Source organism: Passer domesticus, chromosome 6 (genome assembly GCF_036417665.1).
Source record: "Passer domesticus isolate bPasDom1 chromosome 6, bPasDom1.hap1, whole genome shotgun sequence".
Taxonomy (NCBI): domain Eukaryota; kingdom Metazoa; phylum Chordata; class Aves; order Passeriformes; family Passeridae; genus Passer; species Passer domesticus.
Genome location: NC_087479.1, coordinates 6,822,870 through 6,844,247, shown reverse-complemented (window position 1 = coordinate 6,844,247; position 21,378 = coordinate 6,822,870). Strand labels below are relative to the sequence as shown.

The window sequence follows — 21,378 nt, the reverse complement described above, 5'->3', positions numbered from 1 at the left end:
CACCTACTTTGTAAGACTTAGTAAACATTTTGCAAGTTTCTCTTGCAAGTTACACCTTCATTTATCATCTGAAAATTAGTCCCAGCCTCCATGAGGTTAAGCCAATCACTGCTTTGGGGGTGAAATGTCCAAAAAGGCATTTCTGATTTTTCAAGTCCACAACTTTGAGAGGTTTTATTTTCAGTAAGTGTTTGTCCTTGGAGAAGAGGCCACCGAGGTGGCTGGTTCCACATCACTCCTCATTTTGATATTCATCATTTAAAGAGATTTCATTATGCTGAAAGACACATGTTATGTCTCAATTCAGATTAATTTCAGAACAAGATTCACATTATACTCAGCAGAAGTCTAGCAGGTGACATGCAACCAAAATTTGATAGATGTCTATTCTTCCTCACATTCACTCTGAGTTATTTGTATCTGGTACAACAGAGAGGCATGAATCTTCTCCTGTGCGTTGACAAACCCAGCAGGTGAGACCAAAACTATAATTCAAGAGATTGCATTAAATCCAAAGTCACTGCTTGATTTACTGAATTCTTCTTCCCTTACACCTGAAGCAATCAGACAGCACAGCCATTTATCAATATTTCATTGTTACAGCCAGAAAGCCTGGGACACCTAATGCTGCTCAATCTGAACATATTTTAAGGGTAGCTGTTGCTAGGAGAGGTGAAGAGATAAATGCTGGGCTCACTTTCCAAACCTGGAGCCAGCAGCAGGGACAACAAATCACCAGTGAAACCCCCCAGGTGGGCAGTGCTGTCCCATGGGAGAGGAAGGGCAGGCAGAGCTCATGGAACTCTGGTTCTATGTCCCACTCCACAACTCCCAGCTGTGGAGCAGGGATCTGCCAAGTCCCTCCAAACTTGGAGGGATCAAGAGCAGCATTCTCCACTGAACTTCCATAAAGGGAATAACAGAATCATGGAATCGTCTGGGTTGGAAAGGAACTTAAAAACATCCAGTTCCAACCCCCTGTCATGGACAGGAACATCTTCCACCTCACCAGGATGCTCAAAGCTTCATCCAGCCTGGCCCTGAACAACCACCCTGAGCAGAGATGTCAGCATGGGGTGGGAATTCTTACACAGTTTGTGGCTTTAGCAGGGATGAATCACTGAGAGTGAAACCACATTTTGGGCATCATTTGCTATCTTAAGAGAATGCTACTGGAAGACATTGGGGAAAAAACAAGTAAGAAAAACCTTGCCAGACTGTCAGATCTTGCTGCTGGAAGTGTTCCTTGGAGGTTGTAACTGAGTGTCAAAGCAAGACTCCGCCAATAAGATTGACCAAAGAGGAAAGAGAGAAATGGAAAGTGCCTCACACTATTGTATCCAGCACATCTTAATGCACCAAATCCACCTGGATTATTTTTCATTATTGGATAAAAACAAAGCCATGCTCTTTCCCTTTTTTTTTTTTTTTACAATTACTTGTAAATTTTTTTTACAATTACTTTTTTTTTTTACAGTTACTTAGTTTCTTAATCTGTTTCAGCAATTCTATTTCCTCACCCTGCAAATGTAGATGCTTTACAGCTTAAGAAGTAAGGCCATTTCTCTACAAATGGCGACCAAAGGGAAACCAGCAAGGGGAACACATGGCTTCCCACATGACTCTAACAAATTCTGTCCCCATCTTGCATTAATTATTATACATATATCCCAGTGTACTTTGATTTAGCAAGGTAGTGATGCTTGTGACTAACCTAAACCACGTGATTAATATCACTCAAGTCCAGCCTTTCCATGTTCTTTAACACTATTCATTCTGAGTCCCATCTGGGGGAGCAGGTGGCTCCATCTGCTGCTGCCATCATGTGCACTCAAGCCAGGAAGAAGCAGCACATGCTGGTCCTCAGAAGCATTTTCACCACCACCTGTAAACAGTGCACAGCTCCCTAGCCCCTCTGGAAGATGCAATACAGAACTTGTGGCTCTCTGCTCGTGTACAGGTTTCCAGATGCAGCTCACACAGTGAGAAACTGTTTCCTTGTCTCATCTAGAAAAATCCCTTTGCTGTTTTCCAGGGGGATTGGAGAGAAGGATTACACCTTGAGGTTCAAAACCAACTCTCTTCAGATCATCTTCAAGTATTTGACATCTTTAGCATGTGACAGCAGTGCTTGGAATAATAAGAACCAATCCATGCAATTGCATTTGGACGATGTTTCTGGTCTCACAGCTGCTACTGAAAGTGGATCATGGAATATCCTGAGCTGGAAGGGACCTGCAAGGATCATGGAGTCCAAGTCCTGGCATTGCACAGGACAGCCCCAGGAATCCCACCACGTGCCTGAGAGCATTGTCCCAGTACTCCTTGAGCTCTGTCAGGCTTGGTGCTGTGACCACTTCTCAACCACGGTCTGTGTGAAGAACCTTTTAAAATATCCAACCTGAACCTCCCCTGGCACAGCTTCACGCTGCTCCCTCTGGTCCTGCACCAAATAGACTGCCAATGAAATAATCAATGCAACACTGAAATGCAGTCTTGGACCTAAATTCTATGGCCAGATCATCTTAGGATTGATTGTGTCCTTTTCTTTTCTTTTCAATCCAACTGCCCTGATGGAAATTTAGAACCTCTCAAACAGGTAACTGAATTCCCTTCCAAAAGCCATCTGTGCATTCACAACACTGGATTACTGACACAAAGTGCTGGCTCATTTAGAGACAGGAACATCTGGCTTGATGGGATGTGCCAAAACACATTCTCTTTATTTGATTACACAATGAAATTGATGGTTAAATAGGTGATGGAAATGAGCTGAACAATTTCTGGGTGTTATATTCCCAAAGCCCTGCAGAGCACTCGTCACCTCTGGCTACCACTACAGTCAGGAGAGAGAGCAGCTTTGCCAAAAGGCCACTCAAGGCACCTACAATCTTCCTTTTACTCATTCAGTATTAAAATAGTCTTATTTTACTGTGTCCTCAAAATCTCAGCTCCTGATTTCTCATTGTCTCTGTGCTGACAAAAGGATGGCTCAGAAAGCATTGCTGAGCTTTGACAGATGGATGGAGGCAGGAGTGGGTCTGCTGTGGTGTGGAAAACACGTCACTTGAATGCTCCTGCTGAACTGGGCCCTGGAGAAAGAATTGCCAACATTCCTCTTACCCTGCAGTGGTCCCTGCAGGAGCAGCACCCACCCCAGTGATGGTCCAGTGCTCCCACAGCCCGTGCACAAGCTCCCCTGGAGCAGGGCAGGGCAGGAAGCTCTCCCAGTGAAATTCTGCTCTCACTGAAGCACAACAAGGAGAAGATGACATGAGTTTTGCAGCCAGGGAAATATTGGATGCACATGGAAAAGGTGTTGAGTGGTGCTGCTGTTGGGAGAGGTGAAGAGAGCTGCTTCTGCCTATTTTACAACAAAACCTCATTAGGTTGGATTAGCCACAGCTTTAATTGGATTGTTTGCTACTGTTAGCACACAGCTGGTAGCAGGGTATGCAACACCATCAATCCTCAGTGACTTAGGTCCATAGCTTATTCTATACCAGCCACTGCCTTTAAAATCAAATTATGCACTCCACTGCACTGGTGTAAACCCCAGCACACCAGTAAAACCAGCCCAGTGGTCTGGGAACACACACTGACAAATTCCCCAACTTTTAATGTGTTCAGAAGCAGCAATTTGACCAGGAATGTGAAGTCATGATTAAATTTTACTAAAGCCAAGCAAAATCAAGAAAACAAGCACACATGCTTTGCTGGCAGCATGTTACATAGGTTTGAGGAATAAGCATTTCTTGTTCAGTGAAGGAAATTCCTTTCAGCATGTCTCAGGCATTTGGAGATAATGTTCTCCATTTAAACACTGCAATGGTCTCTGTGTATTAGTAACACACAGATGTCTGTTCAGAGTGATGCCTTGTTCATTTATTATTTGCTTGTTCTGGAAGTTTTCATGTTTGAAGGGGATGAGAAGGTTACAGGGTTTTTGGTTTTTGGTTGGTTTTTTTTATCCTAGGGGAAAAGATTTTCAGATTACAATGAAAAACAAATGACTCAGTGATGGCGTACAGCATTTTTCTTGTACTATGATTAACTATTGTCAAGAACAGAAAGCAGAAAAAGAAGATATTTTTGTTGTGGTTTACTAGTGACATCCATCAGCAATCTCTGCCAATTATCTCTTCAGTGTCTGTACACAGCCCTCACTCCAGATCAGCAGACAGCAACTTTGCTTACAACCAGGAATCTCAACAACTCCCACGTGTCCTCCCATCCTTGCAATAAAATTAACAAAGAGAACTTAAATTCCACATCCTGTACTTCACTTAGTGCCTGATCAAGGAAAGTGCCACTCTACATCCTTGCACCTCATAACCCTTCCAGAGGAGCAGTTCCAGCCTATTTGTAAGGGGAGGGAATCCAAGTTAGACAGACAAAAAAATCCCACCCAGACCTGCATCTCCTTGGCTTTTATAAGTGGGAAATATAAGTGGGAAATATTTATAAATAGGAAATAGCTAAATAAGTTGTACAAAGGCATCTCCTCACAAACTCCCAGACCCCCACAGTCGACAGCTCATCTCTGAGATGGGGCTTCCAATTAATTGCTCCAAATTTGATGCCTTTACATGCACCCCTGCTAAATGCAAGCCTCTAAATGCATTTTTCTCCACATCAGCCACGTGTTCTTACGCTGAAGAACCTGCCCTGAGGTGGAAGCTCTTGTGCCAACCAGCCAGTGTGCTGTGCATGGTCTGCACCCAGTGCTGTGTCCTAAAGCCCCTGACCAAGGACAGCAGCACCAAGTGGATCCAGGCTGCAAATAACCCCGGTATGCAATACCTGCAGCTATTAGAAAACAATAAAAACAGGAAAAATACCTTAGCAGGAAGGATGTGAACATGCTGCAGGCTGTAGGCAAGCTGTGGACTGCCTTTTCCAAAGCCCTGGAGCCCATAGGCCACTCTAGAGGACTTCTCAAATTCTCTTTTTCTGAAGTAATTGGCTCCTGTTTCTATTGCTCTGCATCAAGGCCTTTCCTCAAAACATAAAACCAATTACTAGAAAAACCCCAAATTCCTGTTCAAATCTTTGTTCCATCTACATTTTATTGAAAATATAGTTAAAAACATGGAAAATTTTTCTCATTTTAGCCTAATTCGAACAAACGTATCACTGCCTTTTTTAAAGCATGGACAAGGAATTTCATTGATTTGACACCAAAAACAATACACCAGCACCAGTGTGAGAGTGTCAGAGCAGATCCTGGGATAGAGGCTTATTTGAGAACATCTGTATGGAACTGGCAGCTGGAATATGCATTTTGAAACACAGTGGCCACTCATATTTGAAAGTTACTGGGCATGACAGCATACTTAGAGTTTGAAGGAAGGTAGAAGGGAGTGCTGCAAATGAAGAATGATTTTTATATGTTGAAATCAAAACTTCTACAATACGCAATGACCTACAAAAAATATTTAGAATACCTATTTGGAGTGGAATGTTTTGGACTGAATTCTGAATTTGGACAAAAAAACATTGATAAACAATGAAAAACATTGAAAAACAAATGCTGTGTTGAAATCTCAGAATTAACCATGGCAGAACACACTGACCTCCCCTGGGGAGGGGATGGATATCTCCTCCTTCAGCACAGAACTTCTCCCAGGCAAAGAGGGGAACAACACCAGAACTTAAGACCCTTTGTCTCCTTCCAGGACTTTAAGTTTTTGCTTACATAAACACTCCTCTGAGGCCATCTCAGTGACAACTTCTGGGTGAGACCTTGGGGACTCACACATTCAAAGGGATATCCTTTGCTGCATCAGACTACAAGACTTTTTTTCTCCCCCCAGATATACCTGATCCAGCATTAATTCAAGCCAATCTCAGGATCAGACCATCTTCCCACCACTCCAGCACTGACTGAGCAAGATAAACACAAATAATTTGACTCAAAGCTGCACACCATCCCATATAAAACCCTTCTGCTATAAATTTTGTGATGAATTATATCAGATGTGCTTCTAATAATTTTTCAATTTATACACTCTACTCCAAACCAAAAGGTTAACAATCTATTTTTAAAAAATCCTCTGAAAATTAATCTTGTCATTGGTAGAATTTGGTGACATTTCCAAAAATAAACAGACACTCCCAGTTAAACTCCTACTTTTACCTTCACTGCTGTAACTCAAGAGCAGCTTCAATGAAAGCCACAAGGCTGCTTTGGTGTGAAGTTGTTGTGAAAGGAATTTACACCCACCACAGTCCAGATATCACTCATATGTACCTCATTAATAAATAATCACAATACAGCTTCTACTTTCAAGAAACACTGCAATAAATCCAGGGTGGCTCATGGATGTCCCAAGACCCAAAAAAGCAGCTGTGACACTGATGGACAGCCCAGCAACGCTTTGGATTTGGGGCTGTATTTATTTCCTACACAAACTGTTGCCTCTGCTGGGTGCCTCCAGGGAGTGATTCATCCCAGCTCCCTCAGATACCAATCTGGGAGGTGAATCACCTGCTGCAGGTGCCCGGCTCTCCCAGATCTCTCAGTACTTACCAAGGCTTACATTTAGATGGATGTGGATGAGTCTGAGTCTCAGACTCGGGCCATGGCAGCACTGCAGTGCACTGAGCACATGTTTCAATTTCCTTGCCTGCCTTAGAGCATTAGAGCCTGGAAAAGAACATTTTCCAGGTAAGCAGCTGGGGCAAAAGCAGGGATTTATCACTGTATTGCTGCATTTTGCAATCCCAGGAGATACTTCCATCTGTTTTCTCCACTGCCCTTGAGGTAATAGCTCTGACAGGTCTCATCCCTGCCTTTCCATGATGGCATTTTTGGGATAGGTCTCCTCCAGGCAGTGTCCATGCCACACACCTGGCTGATGCTGGCTGGGGCTGGCCAGGCTGAGGTGCAGACATGTTCTCAAAAGGATTTGGTGCCTGTGGTGCCAGCTTGGCACACATCTCACATCCTCCCACTCACCCGCGTCCCACCGCCCTGGGCAGCTCTCTGCTCCATTTCCCTCCACATGAGCAGCACTTCTGACCTCTTATCTCCAAGCACCGAGTGTTCCTTCCCTACCAAAAGAGTATTTTTGCCTGGATTTCACTCTCCAGGAGTTAGCAGTTCTGTGGTTTTATCAGGAGGGATCCAGGGAGCCACGAAGCTGAACTGTGTGAAAACTGCCCAGCCAGAGCACACTGCTCCCCTGCTCTCCTCCCAGCACACAGCCCCACAGCCCAAGCTGCTCTGGAATCTCTTCCATGTGCCCCCCACCATTCTTGGGAAATAAAGGGGGGGACAGATGCAGTGCTTTTGGGATGCTGGCTGCCCTATCCCATTAGGATTCTTTGGGAATTCATGCTAAAATCCTTGCTGATCTGTAAAAACTGGCTGCACAGACATTTAATGTATGGGTTCAGTATTAATTCAGCTTGGCCAGGTCCATCCTGAGCAACAGCCTTTCCATTTGCAGCCTGTTGGATATGACAAGTGCTGTCATGTAGTCATTTCCAGTCTACTGCCCTTTCTTCCTATGAAGACTGGATTTTCCCTCCCTCAGGAACCAGGCAGTGCAGTTTTGGCACTGCAGTTGCAGCCTGGTCCAACAGAGGCACCTGGACTGCTGAAGCTGAAGGCAACCACAGCTTGTCTTGGAGCCCTGTGAGGCAGGGACAACCTTTAATGCTCTGCATTCCCCACCAGGCGTGACACTAGCCTGGTCTGAGCCCTCAGGAAATAAAGAGCAACAAATCACCCCATTTCACCAGCTCACCTGGCCGTAACACTGCTCCTAAAAAAGCAGGTGAGGGTATGAATCACAATATCACACATCCTAAAGCCTGCTGCTGTGCACCAGCAATAAGCACTCGGCTCCTCCAACTTTCCTTGAGGCATTTTCCCCTCAAGGAAGAAACACTAGGTAACCACCAAGCCTGCAGAATTCTAAATATCACACGCACATTTCTGAGAAAAACAACACAAACTACTGCCTGGTCTATCAAACCCCAGCCCTGTTTGTAAGGGAAGGCAGCCCGAGCCAGGTAGATCGAAGAACTGCAGGTCACGCTCTGCTGACCAGCGCTGGACCGCGGCTCTTGCTCTGTTTTGCTCCTGGATGAATTCAACTCACAAAAAAGAATTACATTTTCATTGCTGGTTGGCTCAAAACAGAGACAGCACACGCACCTTGCAGTTTTACAGCTCCAGTGTCCTCACCACACACACCTGGTGGGAAAACAGCTCATTTCTGGCACAACAAGCAAGTTGGGGAAGTACCACGCAGCTCTTCAGAACATCTGACACTGAGGATTATAAACTCAAATGGTGCAGTTAAACCATGAGATTTCTACAGACAATTAAGTCAAAAACTCAAACCTGAACATCAGGAATGTTTTTAAGAAAGCTTTCCTTTTGACCTCTGATTTATACAGCATGTACACCTATTGTAAATTTTCAACACACTGACTGGACAACATCACCACATTCCCAGTGACTCTGAGGCGTGATGTGAAGTTGATGGGCACTCTTTAAGGAACAAGGTTCTCATGTCTGATAAAGAGCATAAAAGAGAATTTCCAATTTCTATTTTGTGTTTTTTCTGTATTAAAGAATTGCTTAAGAGCTGACACTTCTGAAAATGAGGGGGAAAAAGCAGATTAAGGGGACAACTGCTATACTGAGCTGAGGGAAAGCAAGCACAAAAAAAGTTGGTGCCTCTGTCTTCACAGGAAAACTAATAAATCTAGAGCACCACCGTAAAATACTCCAGAAAAGCCAATAACATTACATAGACATAAATTCACATAATTTTAAAAGACAGAATTGAAGTACAACAACTTTATCATCAGTTTCTTCACCAGGAATCATTCACACAGCAGTTGAACCCAAGCAACAGAAATTTAACTGCCACTTATCCCAGATGATATTAAAGTGCAAAAAACGCTATCTGAGCATTACTTTAAAATTACACACACACACAAACACACACACAACATTCCTGTTACACTGCACGGAACAGAGCAGGAGAAGCATGCAGAGTGAACTCCTGCCTAGGATGAGATTTACAGGGGGGAAAAAAAAGGCATTTACCGTCTGGCACAGGCAAATTTAATTCAGAAACATTGTAAGATGGTAGCGGTGCCACTCTTGCCGAATGTTTCTTCATCCTCTGGAATTGCTCTCCTGCTCAGGTGCTCACTCTGGCTCACTCTGCATCGCCCTTGGTCCCGAGTACTACAGCAAACACGGGGCTATGGCTGGTGGCTGGATGTTGTTCTGGAGATGCTGCAGGAGCCTACGAGTACCGATTTGCTGTTTCCCTGGGAAACCATTTGCAACACGTTCAAACAATGCTTGACCTCTGCCAACACTTCTCTTTCATTCAATTGTGGAGCGCGGCAGATAAAATATAAATATATCGGCGGCGGTGCCTCGCGGACTTGAAACCGTGGCAGCCCCTTTGCAGGAAATTGGGATTTCACATCAAATCTCTGCGCCGTGCTGGCAACGCAGACGGGCGATTTCTCAGACAACTGCGAGGGAATTATGCAATGCAATTTTCTGGTTCCTTACACTGTGACAATATAAGGATGATTATAGTTATTATTTTAAGTAAACTTTGAATAATGGGACTCCTATAGAGCTGCTAAATCAGGAATGCCTTGGGCAAAGGAACAGGTGACATCCAGGTCTGTGTCTGATAATAAAGCAGTGGTATTGCAGGAGGCTCTTATAACACCCTACAAAAATTGTCACAACCAAGACAGATACAGAAATATATATATATATATATATATATATATATATATATATATATATATAGGCTATGTCTGGTCTACATTTCTTCCTCACTTCCCTTGAGACAGCCAGGACATGTTTTGTCCCTCTTTCCCTGACATCTTCTCTCTCTTCTACTTCCTTATTACTACTATTAATATTTTTGGAAGTTGTTCACTTGGAGCAATGGAAAAGTTTCACTGAGCGAACCGGTGTCAACCCACACAACTTCTGGAACTCTCAGAAGGTCTCATCCCCTTGTGCAACCAGCACTGTGCCGGGAGCTTCCTTTGCCAGGAAGTGGTTACTGACACCTCTAAAGAGCCCTGGCTCCAGAGCTCTTCACCAAGAGATCAACTGTCAAGTCTTATCCAAGAATTCGTAGGGAGAAACCTTTATCATTTACATTCAAGGTGTTTGCTATAGGAACAATGGGAAATAAAAAGGGAATGACCAGAAAGGCAGCTTAGCTCTCCCAGAATCTGCTGGCAAAGTTGCTGAATTTTTAAGGGCACTAGTATAGACCTTTCATCTACAGTCCTTGTGCTTTTGACAGCAGCTGAGAGTGGAGATTCTTGGCCCAGGGCTTGGTCCTCCTTTCCCCACTATCCCACCAAAAAGGGAGAAGCCACTGGCTCTAGGGAAGACCAAAGTGGTTTGAAAAGGATGAAGAACAGCTGGTTTAGAATTCTCCATCTTGGGCTTCCTCAAGCACGGTGCTGGAATCTCACAGGATTTACACAACAACGTGTTGTGATTGGCGTGTGTGTGCAAGGACTGGTCCCCTCCCTAACCCTCAGGGAAGAAAGGGAAGGAAGCAGAGCCCCAGCTGGATCGTCCTCTGGATGCAGCCACAGCAGAGGATGGCACATGGGGAGAACTGTCCTGTGGCATCCTCACGGAAGAGGCAGCCTGTGACTCCACTGTACCCAGAGGGGTAGGAGGGGATTCTTGGGCCCTTGGAACAACCCACCAGGACATGATCACTTGGTCTTGCCCTGCACACTCCTGTGAGGCTGCTCTCTTGTCCCTCTTTGGGGACTGAGTGGCCTCACTTTTCTCCTGGGGCACAGTGACACAGCAGGGAAGAGACAGTGATTAACCCTAGGGAAAGGAGGAACAAAGCACCTCATCCCACTCCCACAGCCATCCCACCCAGTGGGACACATCATGGAAGGAAAACAGGGAAGAGAAATGGTTAAAGCTGCCTGGTTTTCCACCCAGCACATCCTGTCCTGAAAGGCTTGGAGATCTCCTTTAGCATCTTCATTACATCCCTGGTGACTCACAAGGCTCTCCACCATGACAGTCTATTCCAGAGTATCAACTGCACTGCCTTGAGCTAACTGGCTTTTACTGCTTATCTGCATTCAGAGGATTTCCAGCTCAGTGAAACAACCACTATTCCAAAGGAAATTATCTTCCCAATTTGCAGAAGGAATTTTATTCTCCTGTCCGAAGTGCTGAGAGTCAGCAGAGTTTGTGATAGAGTAATCACCAGTCAAGTAATTGCTGGCTCCACAATCACAAGGCTCCCTATTAATACATGTCTAGTCCTTGAGCATTTATAGAACATAAACAACATAATAATATAACACAGAGATTGCTTTTAGAAAACCATTTCTGCAAATAGGGGTTTATAATGGAATCATTAATGAACCTTAACAATGGTGAGGATGAAACGCATGAGACAATGTCAGGCAATTCCAGACATTTCTTCCAGACAATTTCAGCACTAACAACAGAACGTGACTGAATCTAAGAGTTGCTGCCTTTTTTTTATTCAAAGGAGAATCAGCCATTGTTTCAACACTAAGTCAGAAGCCAAATTTGAATCTTCAAAGCAATCTTTCAGATCTTCCCCCCAGCCATCTCTGCTTCCTAAAACAGTTACACAAGAAATGAAGAAGAAACAAAACTGCTTAAAACTATGTGGAATTGGTACTTAGAACTTCCATCAACGATTACAGTTTGATAAGCATCAGCTTCTCTGGCTACACAAGAGTGAGCTTTGGCCATCCATTTCTGCTCCTGCATTTCTGCTCCTTCTCTGTGCTTTCTATCTCTGCTCTATGTGTGCTGAAAAAAAAGAGCAAAATAATATGGAGTGGAAGAGACAGGAGGAAGCTCTGTCCCTCTCTTCAATCCATCCACAAGTGCAATGTGGTGATTGACTTACCAGGATGGCAAAACAGTTACTCCAAGTAACTACTGAAAGACTACAAGTCCATGTAAAATCCGCAGGCCTGTGCCACCTTACTCACCTCGAGTTCATGCAAGGCACCAGAGTGGGAAAATATGGGGGTTTCCCTCCAAAATTCAAGACTAAACTAAGTTTCCAGGTACCTATACAACAGCTCTTCATATGTTGCTGTTTAGTTCAAGTTCTGTGCTTTCAGCCTGGAAAATGTTTTAAGTTTTCTTGTTCTCAGGGTGATGCTCCTCATAATAACCAATAAATAATAACAGGCTCTGGAGTACAAGTTGAGGAGGAGCAGCTGAAGGAGCTGGGGGGGAACAGTCTGGAGAAAAGGAGGCTCAGGGGGACCTTCTGGCTCTGCACCATTTCCTGACAGGAGGGGACAGCCAGGGGAGGTTGGGCTTTGTTCCCAGGGAACAGGGACAGGACAAGAGGAGATGACCTCAAGTTAAGCCAGGGGAAGTTTAGATTGGATATTAGGAAGATTTCTTCATGTCAAGCCCTGGACCAGGCTGCCCAGGACAATGATTGAGTCCCCATCCCTGGAAGGATTTGAAAGATGTGTGGCTCTGACACCTGGGGACATGGGTTAGTGATGAGCTTGGCAGTACTGGGGGAATGGTTGGACTCAATGATCTCAGAAGTGTTTTCCAATCTAAATTATTCTATCATCAATCTACATATCCAATTATTCTCCCTCAGGAGCCCCTGTTTGTCAAGGAAGCCTGCAGTGTGAATCACAATCACAGCAGTGTAACTACACTGTGTGAACGATAACCCAGGCTGCAGGCTTGCACCCTCCACACCTGCTCCCAGTTAAAGCAAAAAACTGATGGGGCACTCACCAAAGCTCTGGAGACAGACCAGCACCAGCATTACCAGGAAAGGAAATCAGTGAATAAGGCGCGAATTGGCCAACACTGAACCCACCACAGCGTGTCTCAGCACACATTCCTCATGCCAGTCCCCGTTTGCTTCTCCCCACCCTCCCTGCAGCACTCTGAGTCCCTGGGCTCAGTAAATATTCATCCAGACGAGGGCAGGGTGAAGCTGCAAGCTTGCTGACTCACTAACCAGACAGCAAACCAGCCCTGGCAGCAGAGTCAGGACTGGGGAGTGCTGAATCACATCCACTAACAAGCCTTGCACGCTCCCAGCACAGAGGGGCTGATGCTATCAAAACACACTCTGCTCCTTGGCTTACCCCAGCTCTGCTGGCACTGCTTACTCATACATATTTCAGGGACCTACTGCACAAGTAAAAGTTATTTACTCTTCTCACTGAAGCTGCAATCACAGCTGGAGTTGAAGTGCAGGCAATCACAGGTTTTTCTGATCCAGAGAGGATGAGAGGTGTGGTGTCACACGCCCAAGGAGGGCAGATCATCACAGCTGAAGGAAAACAGATGCATAGGTACATGGAACAATTAATTTCCACGTTGATAATGGGATCCATCTCATTGGACTTGGGATGACAAAGTTTGAACCGGCCACACCAACATCTTTATAAAGTGAGTGGTGAGAGAGTGCTAACATTAGGAGACAACTCACCTCTCTTACAGGTGTATTACAACCTGGTATTAGTAACTCTGGAGGCACTCACTTCTTCCCCTGACTTGCTCCCACCTGCTCATATGGCTTTTAGATACCCTGGATAGGGCAGATGCTCCCAACGGGAAGCACAGTGTGGGAATGCCTGATAAAGACATAAAAGTGTTTCTTTGACTTTAACTGATTTTAGAACAGTGCTCGGATCCAAAACTGTGCTGTTTGCTAGTTTTGAACATCACTAGCTACACGATCCATCTAAAATCCACTTTGCATATGTCCCTGCAGCCAGCAGGTCAATCCATTCCCAATCACTAGACTGAAAGACTCTCATAAACATGACTTTCACTGGCTCTTCCAGGCTGAGCCTGTGTTTTCAGATGACAAGCTAAAAAGCCATTATCAAGTTCATTTCATCCCACTGGAATACAAATTAGACGCAAGAGGCAGAAGAGACAAACAGTCAAACTGAGATCAAAACAGATGTATCCTACAAAGGAATTTTTATGTCCAGTTTGAACTTTTACTTGCTTCTAACAAAATCAGAAACATGCAGCAAATGCTACCTGAACAACTCAATCCAAAACAACTTCCAAGGCTTGCAGAGAAAAGAACCTTTCACCTCACTGCTGTGCCCAGTCATGTCATATGGATTTTAAAGACTCAAATTCTGAAGTCCTTACTCCATCTGAACTCTCACTGGCTTAAAAACTCTTGGATATCTCTGCTCAGCATTGAGAATATCAGCAAAGCATTTGATTGCCAGGCAGGGGAGAGTCCTCCAGGCCCACCACAATCACATGGGGTGGGCAGGGCTGCTCACACCTTGGCCCTCAATCCCACTGTCCATGTCACCAAAGATGCTAAATCAGATCCAAAAGTGACCCCTCATAAGGGTGATTTAATTGAGAATGTTCACATTGAAGGCACTCCACAGTCCATATGTTTTCTTCACTGAGGCAAAAGCTGGACTTTGACCAGAATCTCCTGTATTTTGCAAATGCCAAGAAGTAGAGTAACTCTCTAAAAGCTCACCTAATGACTGCAAGAAATACCTACTAAACCTGAAACAATTTTAATGCCCTTGGGGGTTGCATGTTTGTACACTGATCTCTGGTTGACATTAACATGAGTTGCTATTTTCAGTGAATCAGCCCAAGAACTCACTCTTTAATACCCTGATTTTGTAACAGAAAAACACAATGTGATCTATTTTTAGCCTCCCCTAGCAGGCAAGTCCTGGAAATAAGATAAACAGCACCAGCTAAACATCCACTCCAAGATGACAATGTGAAGATGTGCAGGGGGGCTGCAGGACAGCAGCTCCCACACCACTGAAACCAGTCCAAAACACTCAGACCACCTCTGGGGATTTCTGAAGGAATTTTGAATGAGTTAGAGACAGGACCTCTAAGTTTTTAGATAATACTGTTTATTTTCTTATCTTCTACACAGGCAGGAAGGGAGAGTTCTGCTCACATCTTCACTGCACAGCTCAGAAGGTCACAAGTTACAAGACCTCTTAAGGATTTATTCACCAATAAAACACTGCCCCAACAAGGATATTTATGTCTTTGACCCAATCCTTAAATATTTTGTTTTATGGATTGATGCTACAGTGGAAGCTTTCTTAGCCAATCCTGTTATGACACAAAAACCCACACTGCTGCATTCTAAATGCTTTATCTGTGTAATTGCTTTTATTTTTCCTATATCTTAAACTTGAAAACTCTAAACTTTCCTCCACTTAATGTGTCTCTGCTTTAAACTATAAATCCACATTCTCACTTCTAGCACCTAAGTCTGGAAGCACCTAAGTCTAAGACCTCTTCCAAGGTCTCAGATCAAATCCTGTGTTTAATTCTGAGCTTTGGCTTACAGGCCCAAAGTTCTGGGAATTCCCTGCATTTTGGATTCCAACAACCACCCACAGGCAGTGGTCTCTTGGCTACTGATGCCTTGGAGTGGCTACCTAGAAAGGAGGCGAGACAAGATTAAGAGAATAAGAGTAGGCATTTATTAAAGGCCTTCAATCTTGGGCAGTCAAAGCCTCTGAGGGGCTACACCCAAGCTGCACAACAGTCACAAAGTTTTTCAGACAATTTTAAGTTTGGTCTGTTTACATACCAGGGGTTAATCTTCCAATTACAGCTTCAGGTAATGAAGTCATACACCCCCAGTTTGCTTCTGCCCCAAATTCACTTTTATTTACACTTTTGGGGTCTGAAGCTGGAGGGTATCCTTGGATTTCAGGCCTAGAGGGATTGTTTTGTCGGACCAAAATGTGAAGACAGTTAACTAACACTTCATGTGGAGTTTAGAGTAATGCAGTACAGAATTTGAAAAATATAAAAGCTAAAATCCTAAAGCAGGTCCTCTGTCACAGAATGGTTTGGGCTGGGAAGGACCTTTAAATCTCATTTAATTCAGCCCTCTGCAACGAGCAGAGTCATCTTCAACTGCATCAACCACATCACATGTTGGTGTCTCAGCCTAATGGAAGTCCCACCTCGACCCTGCTTTGTCCAGCTCCTTCCCCTCTGCCTCTGGGCCTAAGAACATGGACCTGAAACCCAAAAATATCTGAAGATTTCCCCATCCCCTCCCTCCACAAGCACTCAGCTGACTTGTACATCTTCTGCTACAGTGCTTTTGGGAAGATTTTTGTTTACTAAGTGATTTTATAGACCTGACTACCAGGGTGTCCCTGGGAAGCACAAGGATTAAATTTTCAATTAAAATAAACCTCAGGTTTTCCTTAATCACTCAAATTTTGAAACATAAACCACCCACCCACAAGGATGAGGAAGTACATGATGATGTCTCCAGAGCTGGAAAAGCAGCTTCTTAGGATTTTTATTCTGCTGGAATATGAAAATATCATACAGCAAGAAATATTAAACTCTTAATGCAATTAAAGATGGAATGAAAAAATATTAATTGTGGACATGGAGAGCAATTCCTCAATTTTAATAAAAGTCATGCAGTGTTTCATGGAAACAGCAAATGTATCAACTTTGATGCATCTTCAATATTTTGCATCAAAGAAGGAAAAAAAAAAAGTAAGAAAAAAATATGGATGGACCCCAAGCAACGTGAGATAGTGCAAGGTGTCCCAGCCCATGGCAGGGGGTTGGAATGAGGTGAGCTTTAATGTCCCTTCCAACCCAAACCATTCTGTGATTCTGTAATTTCAGGTTGACAAAAGTATTAAAAAGTTACCTCCAGCATTAGAAACTCATTCATATTTACAGAAGAATCAGAAGGAAAGGAAAATTGCTCATTGAAAAACCAAAAAGGAAATTCTTCCTTCAAGAGGAACTTTATGCACACACTGTTACTGGCCTCAGAGCCTCTGCCAGGCTGGATGGATCCTAATCCTGAAACACCAAGACAAAATGTGTTTAGTACCCCATCATGAACTTCAGCTATGGGGCTTTACCCACAGCCAGGCATGGTGAAGAGCAAGGAGCTCATGGGGAACACACAGAAATCTCACCTGGAGCATGCACAGAGCTCGTGTGAGAAAGCAGAGCTCACCAGACTCCCTACAACCCACCCCTCCTGCTGGAGGTGGGAGCATTTAGGTGACCTTAAGATCCCTCCCAATCTAATCCATTCTCTGGTTCTGTGACCTGATCATTTGAGAAGCAGTGCTGGCAACATGGCAAGGCCACGAGCTTCTGGAAAACTCAAAATCCAGGCATTCCCCAACCTGCATTTCAAACTCTTTCCATGTTTAAGAGTTTAGGAGAAAGGTTCCTACTTCACCCTGACCACTCTGAAACTCCCTGGCAGTAAAACACAGCCCAAGCAGACAACCAGCACTCAGTTTGCTCAATAACAAAGCATAAATCGAGTATCCATTCCAAATATCCAATACAGCCTTTCCAGACAGGATAATAAAATCAGACGCCCAACACTTCTATTGTGTTTTTTTTTTTTCCCAAGGAAAACAGCTTGGATGTAATTGCATGTCAGGTAATTATTTGCCTTCCCAATGTTTTATTAACAAAGCTGCCAGGAGTGAAATAAGCTGTCTCCATTTTCTGGTTCTGCAATTATGAAGTGCCTCTTCTTTACCACAAGAGAGCATTTGAGTTGAGAAAACTTCCATTTTGTGCTTGTCATTGTGACTGTAGAGCATGTCAGTGTGGCAGTAAATCACTCCTCATATTTGCTGTGTTTTGGGTAGCCAGCAGTTAATGAGATGGCTTAGGGCTTCTTTCAATGCCATAAATCAGAATTGCATAGTAAGCTAGAAACCCACGGCTGGCCAGTCCCAAAATTTAGCCACCAGCATGTTCCTGTCTAGGCAGGTTCTGTGGTAGGGATGGGAACTTGCATCATCCAACTCTGCAACCCCTACCACTCCAGACAGCATCAAAAACTTCCTTTGATTAAGAAATATAAATAATTCTCAGGGAAAATTACAACATAAGATAAAGTTTGTTGCCATGTTAGTGGTGCTGTGTTACATTTCCCAGCCCTTCTGATTTAAAGGCTGGGGGCAGAATTCCCAGAGCTTTTGAAGCCAGACGTGAAGCTTCAGCAAAGATGTAAAAATGGATGAGAGCAATCAGAAGTGTTTAAAAAAAACCCAAACACATCTCTGTGTGGGGTCAAACAACTTCAACAAGACAGAGGGGAGACAAAAAATCAGAGAACAGCTCGGGTTGAAAGGGACTTTAAAGATCATCTGGTTCCAGCCATCCTCATATCCATTTTCCTGCCTAAAAGAAAGGATTCATTAGGCATGTCCATGCAGACAAGGCCAAGACCAAGAGGCTTTAATTGCATTAATGGGAAGTTCAGTGGGACAGTAGGTTAACTTCCACAAGGAGCACAGTGAAGCACTAAATGAGATGATGTCAGGCAGAAAATTACCAGTGCTGGAAGATTTTCAGACCAGGTGCATTTTCCATAAGTCAGCCATGGCAACAGGCTGCTCAGGGAATTGGTGGAGTCCCCATCCCTGGAGGGATTTCAAAGCCATGTGGATGTGGCACTTGGGGACATGGGTTGGTGGTGGGTTGGCAGTGTTGGGGGAGCAGCTGGACTGGAGGATCCTGGAGGTATTTTCCAACCTAAATCACTCAGTGACTCTGTGACTCAACCTCTATTCACTGAGCTAATAACAAAGAGGTGCTAATAATAAACACCAGCTATTATTAGCTGGGCTGACAAGGAAAACTAGGGTGAAGGGAGCCTGCTGAGAGCTCAGAATGGGTGTCAGAAGTAGAATGTTCTGTAGAATTCCCAGAGAAGCATCCTACCACTGCATTCAAATCACTGCAGGTGGTGTTTTCCAATCTCTGCAGAACAGGGAATGTAAGACCACTGCTAAGGAAATGTTAGAAAAGCTGTCAGCAAGAACCATTTATTATTCATTATTTGTATCTCTTCTTTGGAAGGAATGGATACCTGAAAGTGAAAACAGCCTCACACCCACCAGCACCAGACACTCAATTACAGAATATTCCTGAGGGAAATGTGAAGTCCTGGGAAAGGCTCTTATGGGAGAGCACCAGGGATTCACAGGATAGGACACAAGCTCTGTGTCCCATCCTGACACTGATCACACACAGTTGTAGCTTTTGAAGGAAAAGTGACCAAATCCTGATTCAGTGGCTGGTTCTGTTTAAGACCCTAAAGTAAGATTAATTTTCAGTAGCTCTTGAGAGTTAAACATAAAATCTACCTCCCCTTGGTTTCTGCTATTTTATTTAAAAGTGTTTTAATTTTCCACTTTAAGTGCTGATCTAATTGAAAGGTGCCTTTGCTCCTGCAAAATTCCAGCTACATCAATTCACTCATGGTGAAATAACAGCCCAAAATCTCAGCTGCAAGACATCAGCACTCCTACTCCACAGCCAGGCCTTGGAGTTGGAGGTTAAATAATTATGGTTATAAAGGCTCAGCACAAAATATTTTCCAGCACCCACAGAGCCCTCTGAAATCTGTGATCTGAGTGTCACAGTCCACCTGCACTCATCAGCAGGGAGGATGCTCACGTGTACCTGGTCCAGCAGAGAGAGATCCCATGTGAGTTTAATTCCCCCTTTTTTTTTTTTTTTGCCCCTCATAATTTGGGTCCACTTTTTGGAAAAAAAATAAAATAAAATCAGATGAAAAATATAGCCAGTAGCAGCCTGAACATAACCAGTGCTGCAGCACAAGAGAATTCTTTTGACCAGTAGCAACTTTTTGAGTTTTCTAGGAGAAATTCTCTATGAATTATTGGAAAAACCAGTAAAATCCTTGCACTACAGAAATTAAAAATTTGGGTACTCAGAAATCTCCAACCAATTGTGAATGTTTCTTGTCTAATCTTCACATAATCCTCCTTAATACCTTTCAGTGTAAATCTCTGCTACGTGCAACATCTTATTAGCAAGACAATAAAGATAACACAAGAAAAGTCACTGAGCAGCATTAGGGGATTAAGGCAGGATTAAACAGTCGTGACACAAAGAAAATGTTGAAGCTGAGTATTCACCATAATTAGTCTGGCTCCTCATACTCTCCCTGGGTCAATTACCCAGGTGTCTGGATTGTCCTGTGGGACTGTGATGGGAGCAGACAGGACTCAGACATTGCCTCATGACTGGTGATGGTTTGCCAGCGTGAGAGAGGGACGTGGACTCTGTTCCAAACATACACAACAAGCTGAGTGAAGAGGGGACACTTAAACTGGATTTTAAGAAGAAATTCCTCCCTGTGAGGAGGGCGAGGCCCTGGCACAGGTTAACCAAAGGAGCTGTGGCTGCCCCTGGATCCCTGGAAGTGTCCAAGGCCAGGCTGGATGGGGCTTGGAGCAACCTGGGATAGTAGAAGGCGTCCCTGCCCATGGCAGGGATTTGGAATTGGATGATCTTAAAAAGTTAATTCCAACCCATTCTGTGATATATATCAGAAAATGTGTGATAAAAGTGAAACAGGCTTTTCCTGGAGAGATCCTGTATTTCTTGAGGATGATTACACCTCTTAGTAATGTGGTTTCATGGGTACCTGAAATGTCTCTTTCCCAGAGAGGAACTTGCAGCTCCATGCACAACAAAACTCTTCCAGGGGTACTTGGACAGCTCACCCTGCCCACAGCCATCCCCACCCTGGGCTGGGGAAGCAAGGATACCTCCAGAGCAACAGTGCAGGCCTGGTCAGACCAGATTTACCTGGTGGATTTGGGAAGTATTTGTATGAAAAGTCTCCCCAGGTCCTCAGGCCACTCACAGAACTGAGTGGTGCTTCCAAACAAGGTGGCTCCAAGTGAAACTGCTCCCAGTAAGGAGCTCCTTGCTGCCTCCCAGCTCCCAGGGGAGATGCCCTGTGAAGGCTGACCTAGAACAGAGACTGGACACAGCTCAAGAATAAAGCAGGGATTTATTAGGAGGCCTCAATGGATCCACCTTGGGCAGCACAAGAGCCCAGCCAGGGCTGCACCCAAGATGAACCAAAATGGTCCCAAAATGCACGACCAGTCACAGGGTCTCACACTTTTATAAGTTTTGGTCTATTACCATATTGGAGTTAATTGTCCAATTCCAGCTTTAGCCCCTGCAGTCCCATCCTTCCTGTTTTTCTCTCTCCAGCCCACGTTGTTTCTGCTCTTGGGGCTGAGATTTGGATCATTTGTCCTTTGTCCCCAGCTAGAGCAAGAATTGTTTTGTCTCCCTGCTCTGTGCACAGAGCTCACCATCCCCTCATATGAAGCTCAGAAGTACACAGTAAAGCAGCAGAGAATCTGAAAAATAGAAAAGCTAAAACCTGAGGCATCAGGGGGAGTGATGTACCCCTGCTTTCACTGGCTCCCCCTGCAAGGCTTTGCAGGAGCTGAGATCTGCACCAGCAAGATCCAGCGGCCATCCACAGC

General features: G+C 44.3%; 1 protein-coding gene across 5 annotated transcripts in view; it reads right to left on the bottom strand.

Moving 5' to 3' along the window:
• Positions 1-21,378, bottom strand: part of SLC35F4 (solute carrier family 35 member F4) — a 115,299-nt gene that overhangs the window by 26,238 nt on the left and 67,683 nt on the right. Inside the window, exon 1 of one of the 5 annotated variants that reach the window (XM_064423014.1) lies at positions 9,071-9,377. The exons of 3 other annotated variants lie outside the window; for them this stretch is intronic. In XM_064423014.1, the coding sequence (XP_064279084.1) occupies positions 9,071-9,146 (76 nt within the window). In that variant the 5' untranslated portion in view covers positions 9,147-9,377. Of the gene's footprint in view, positions 1-9,070; positions 9,378-21,378 lie in introns of those variants that run through there. One more of the 5 variants, XM_064423017.1, reaches the window with a different exon arrangement.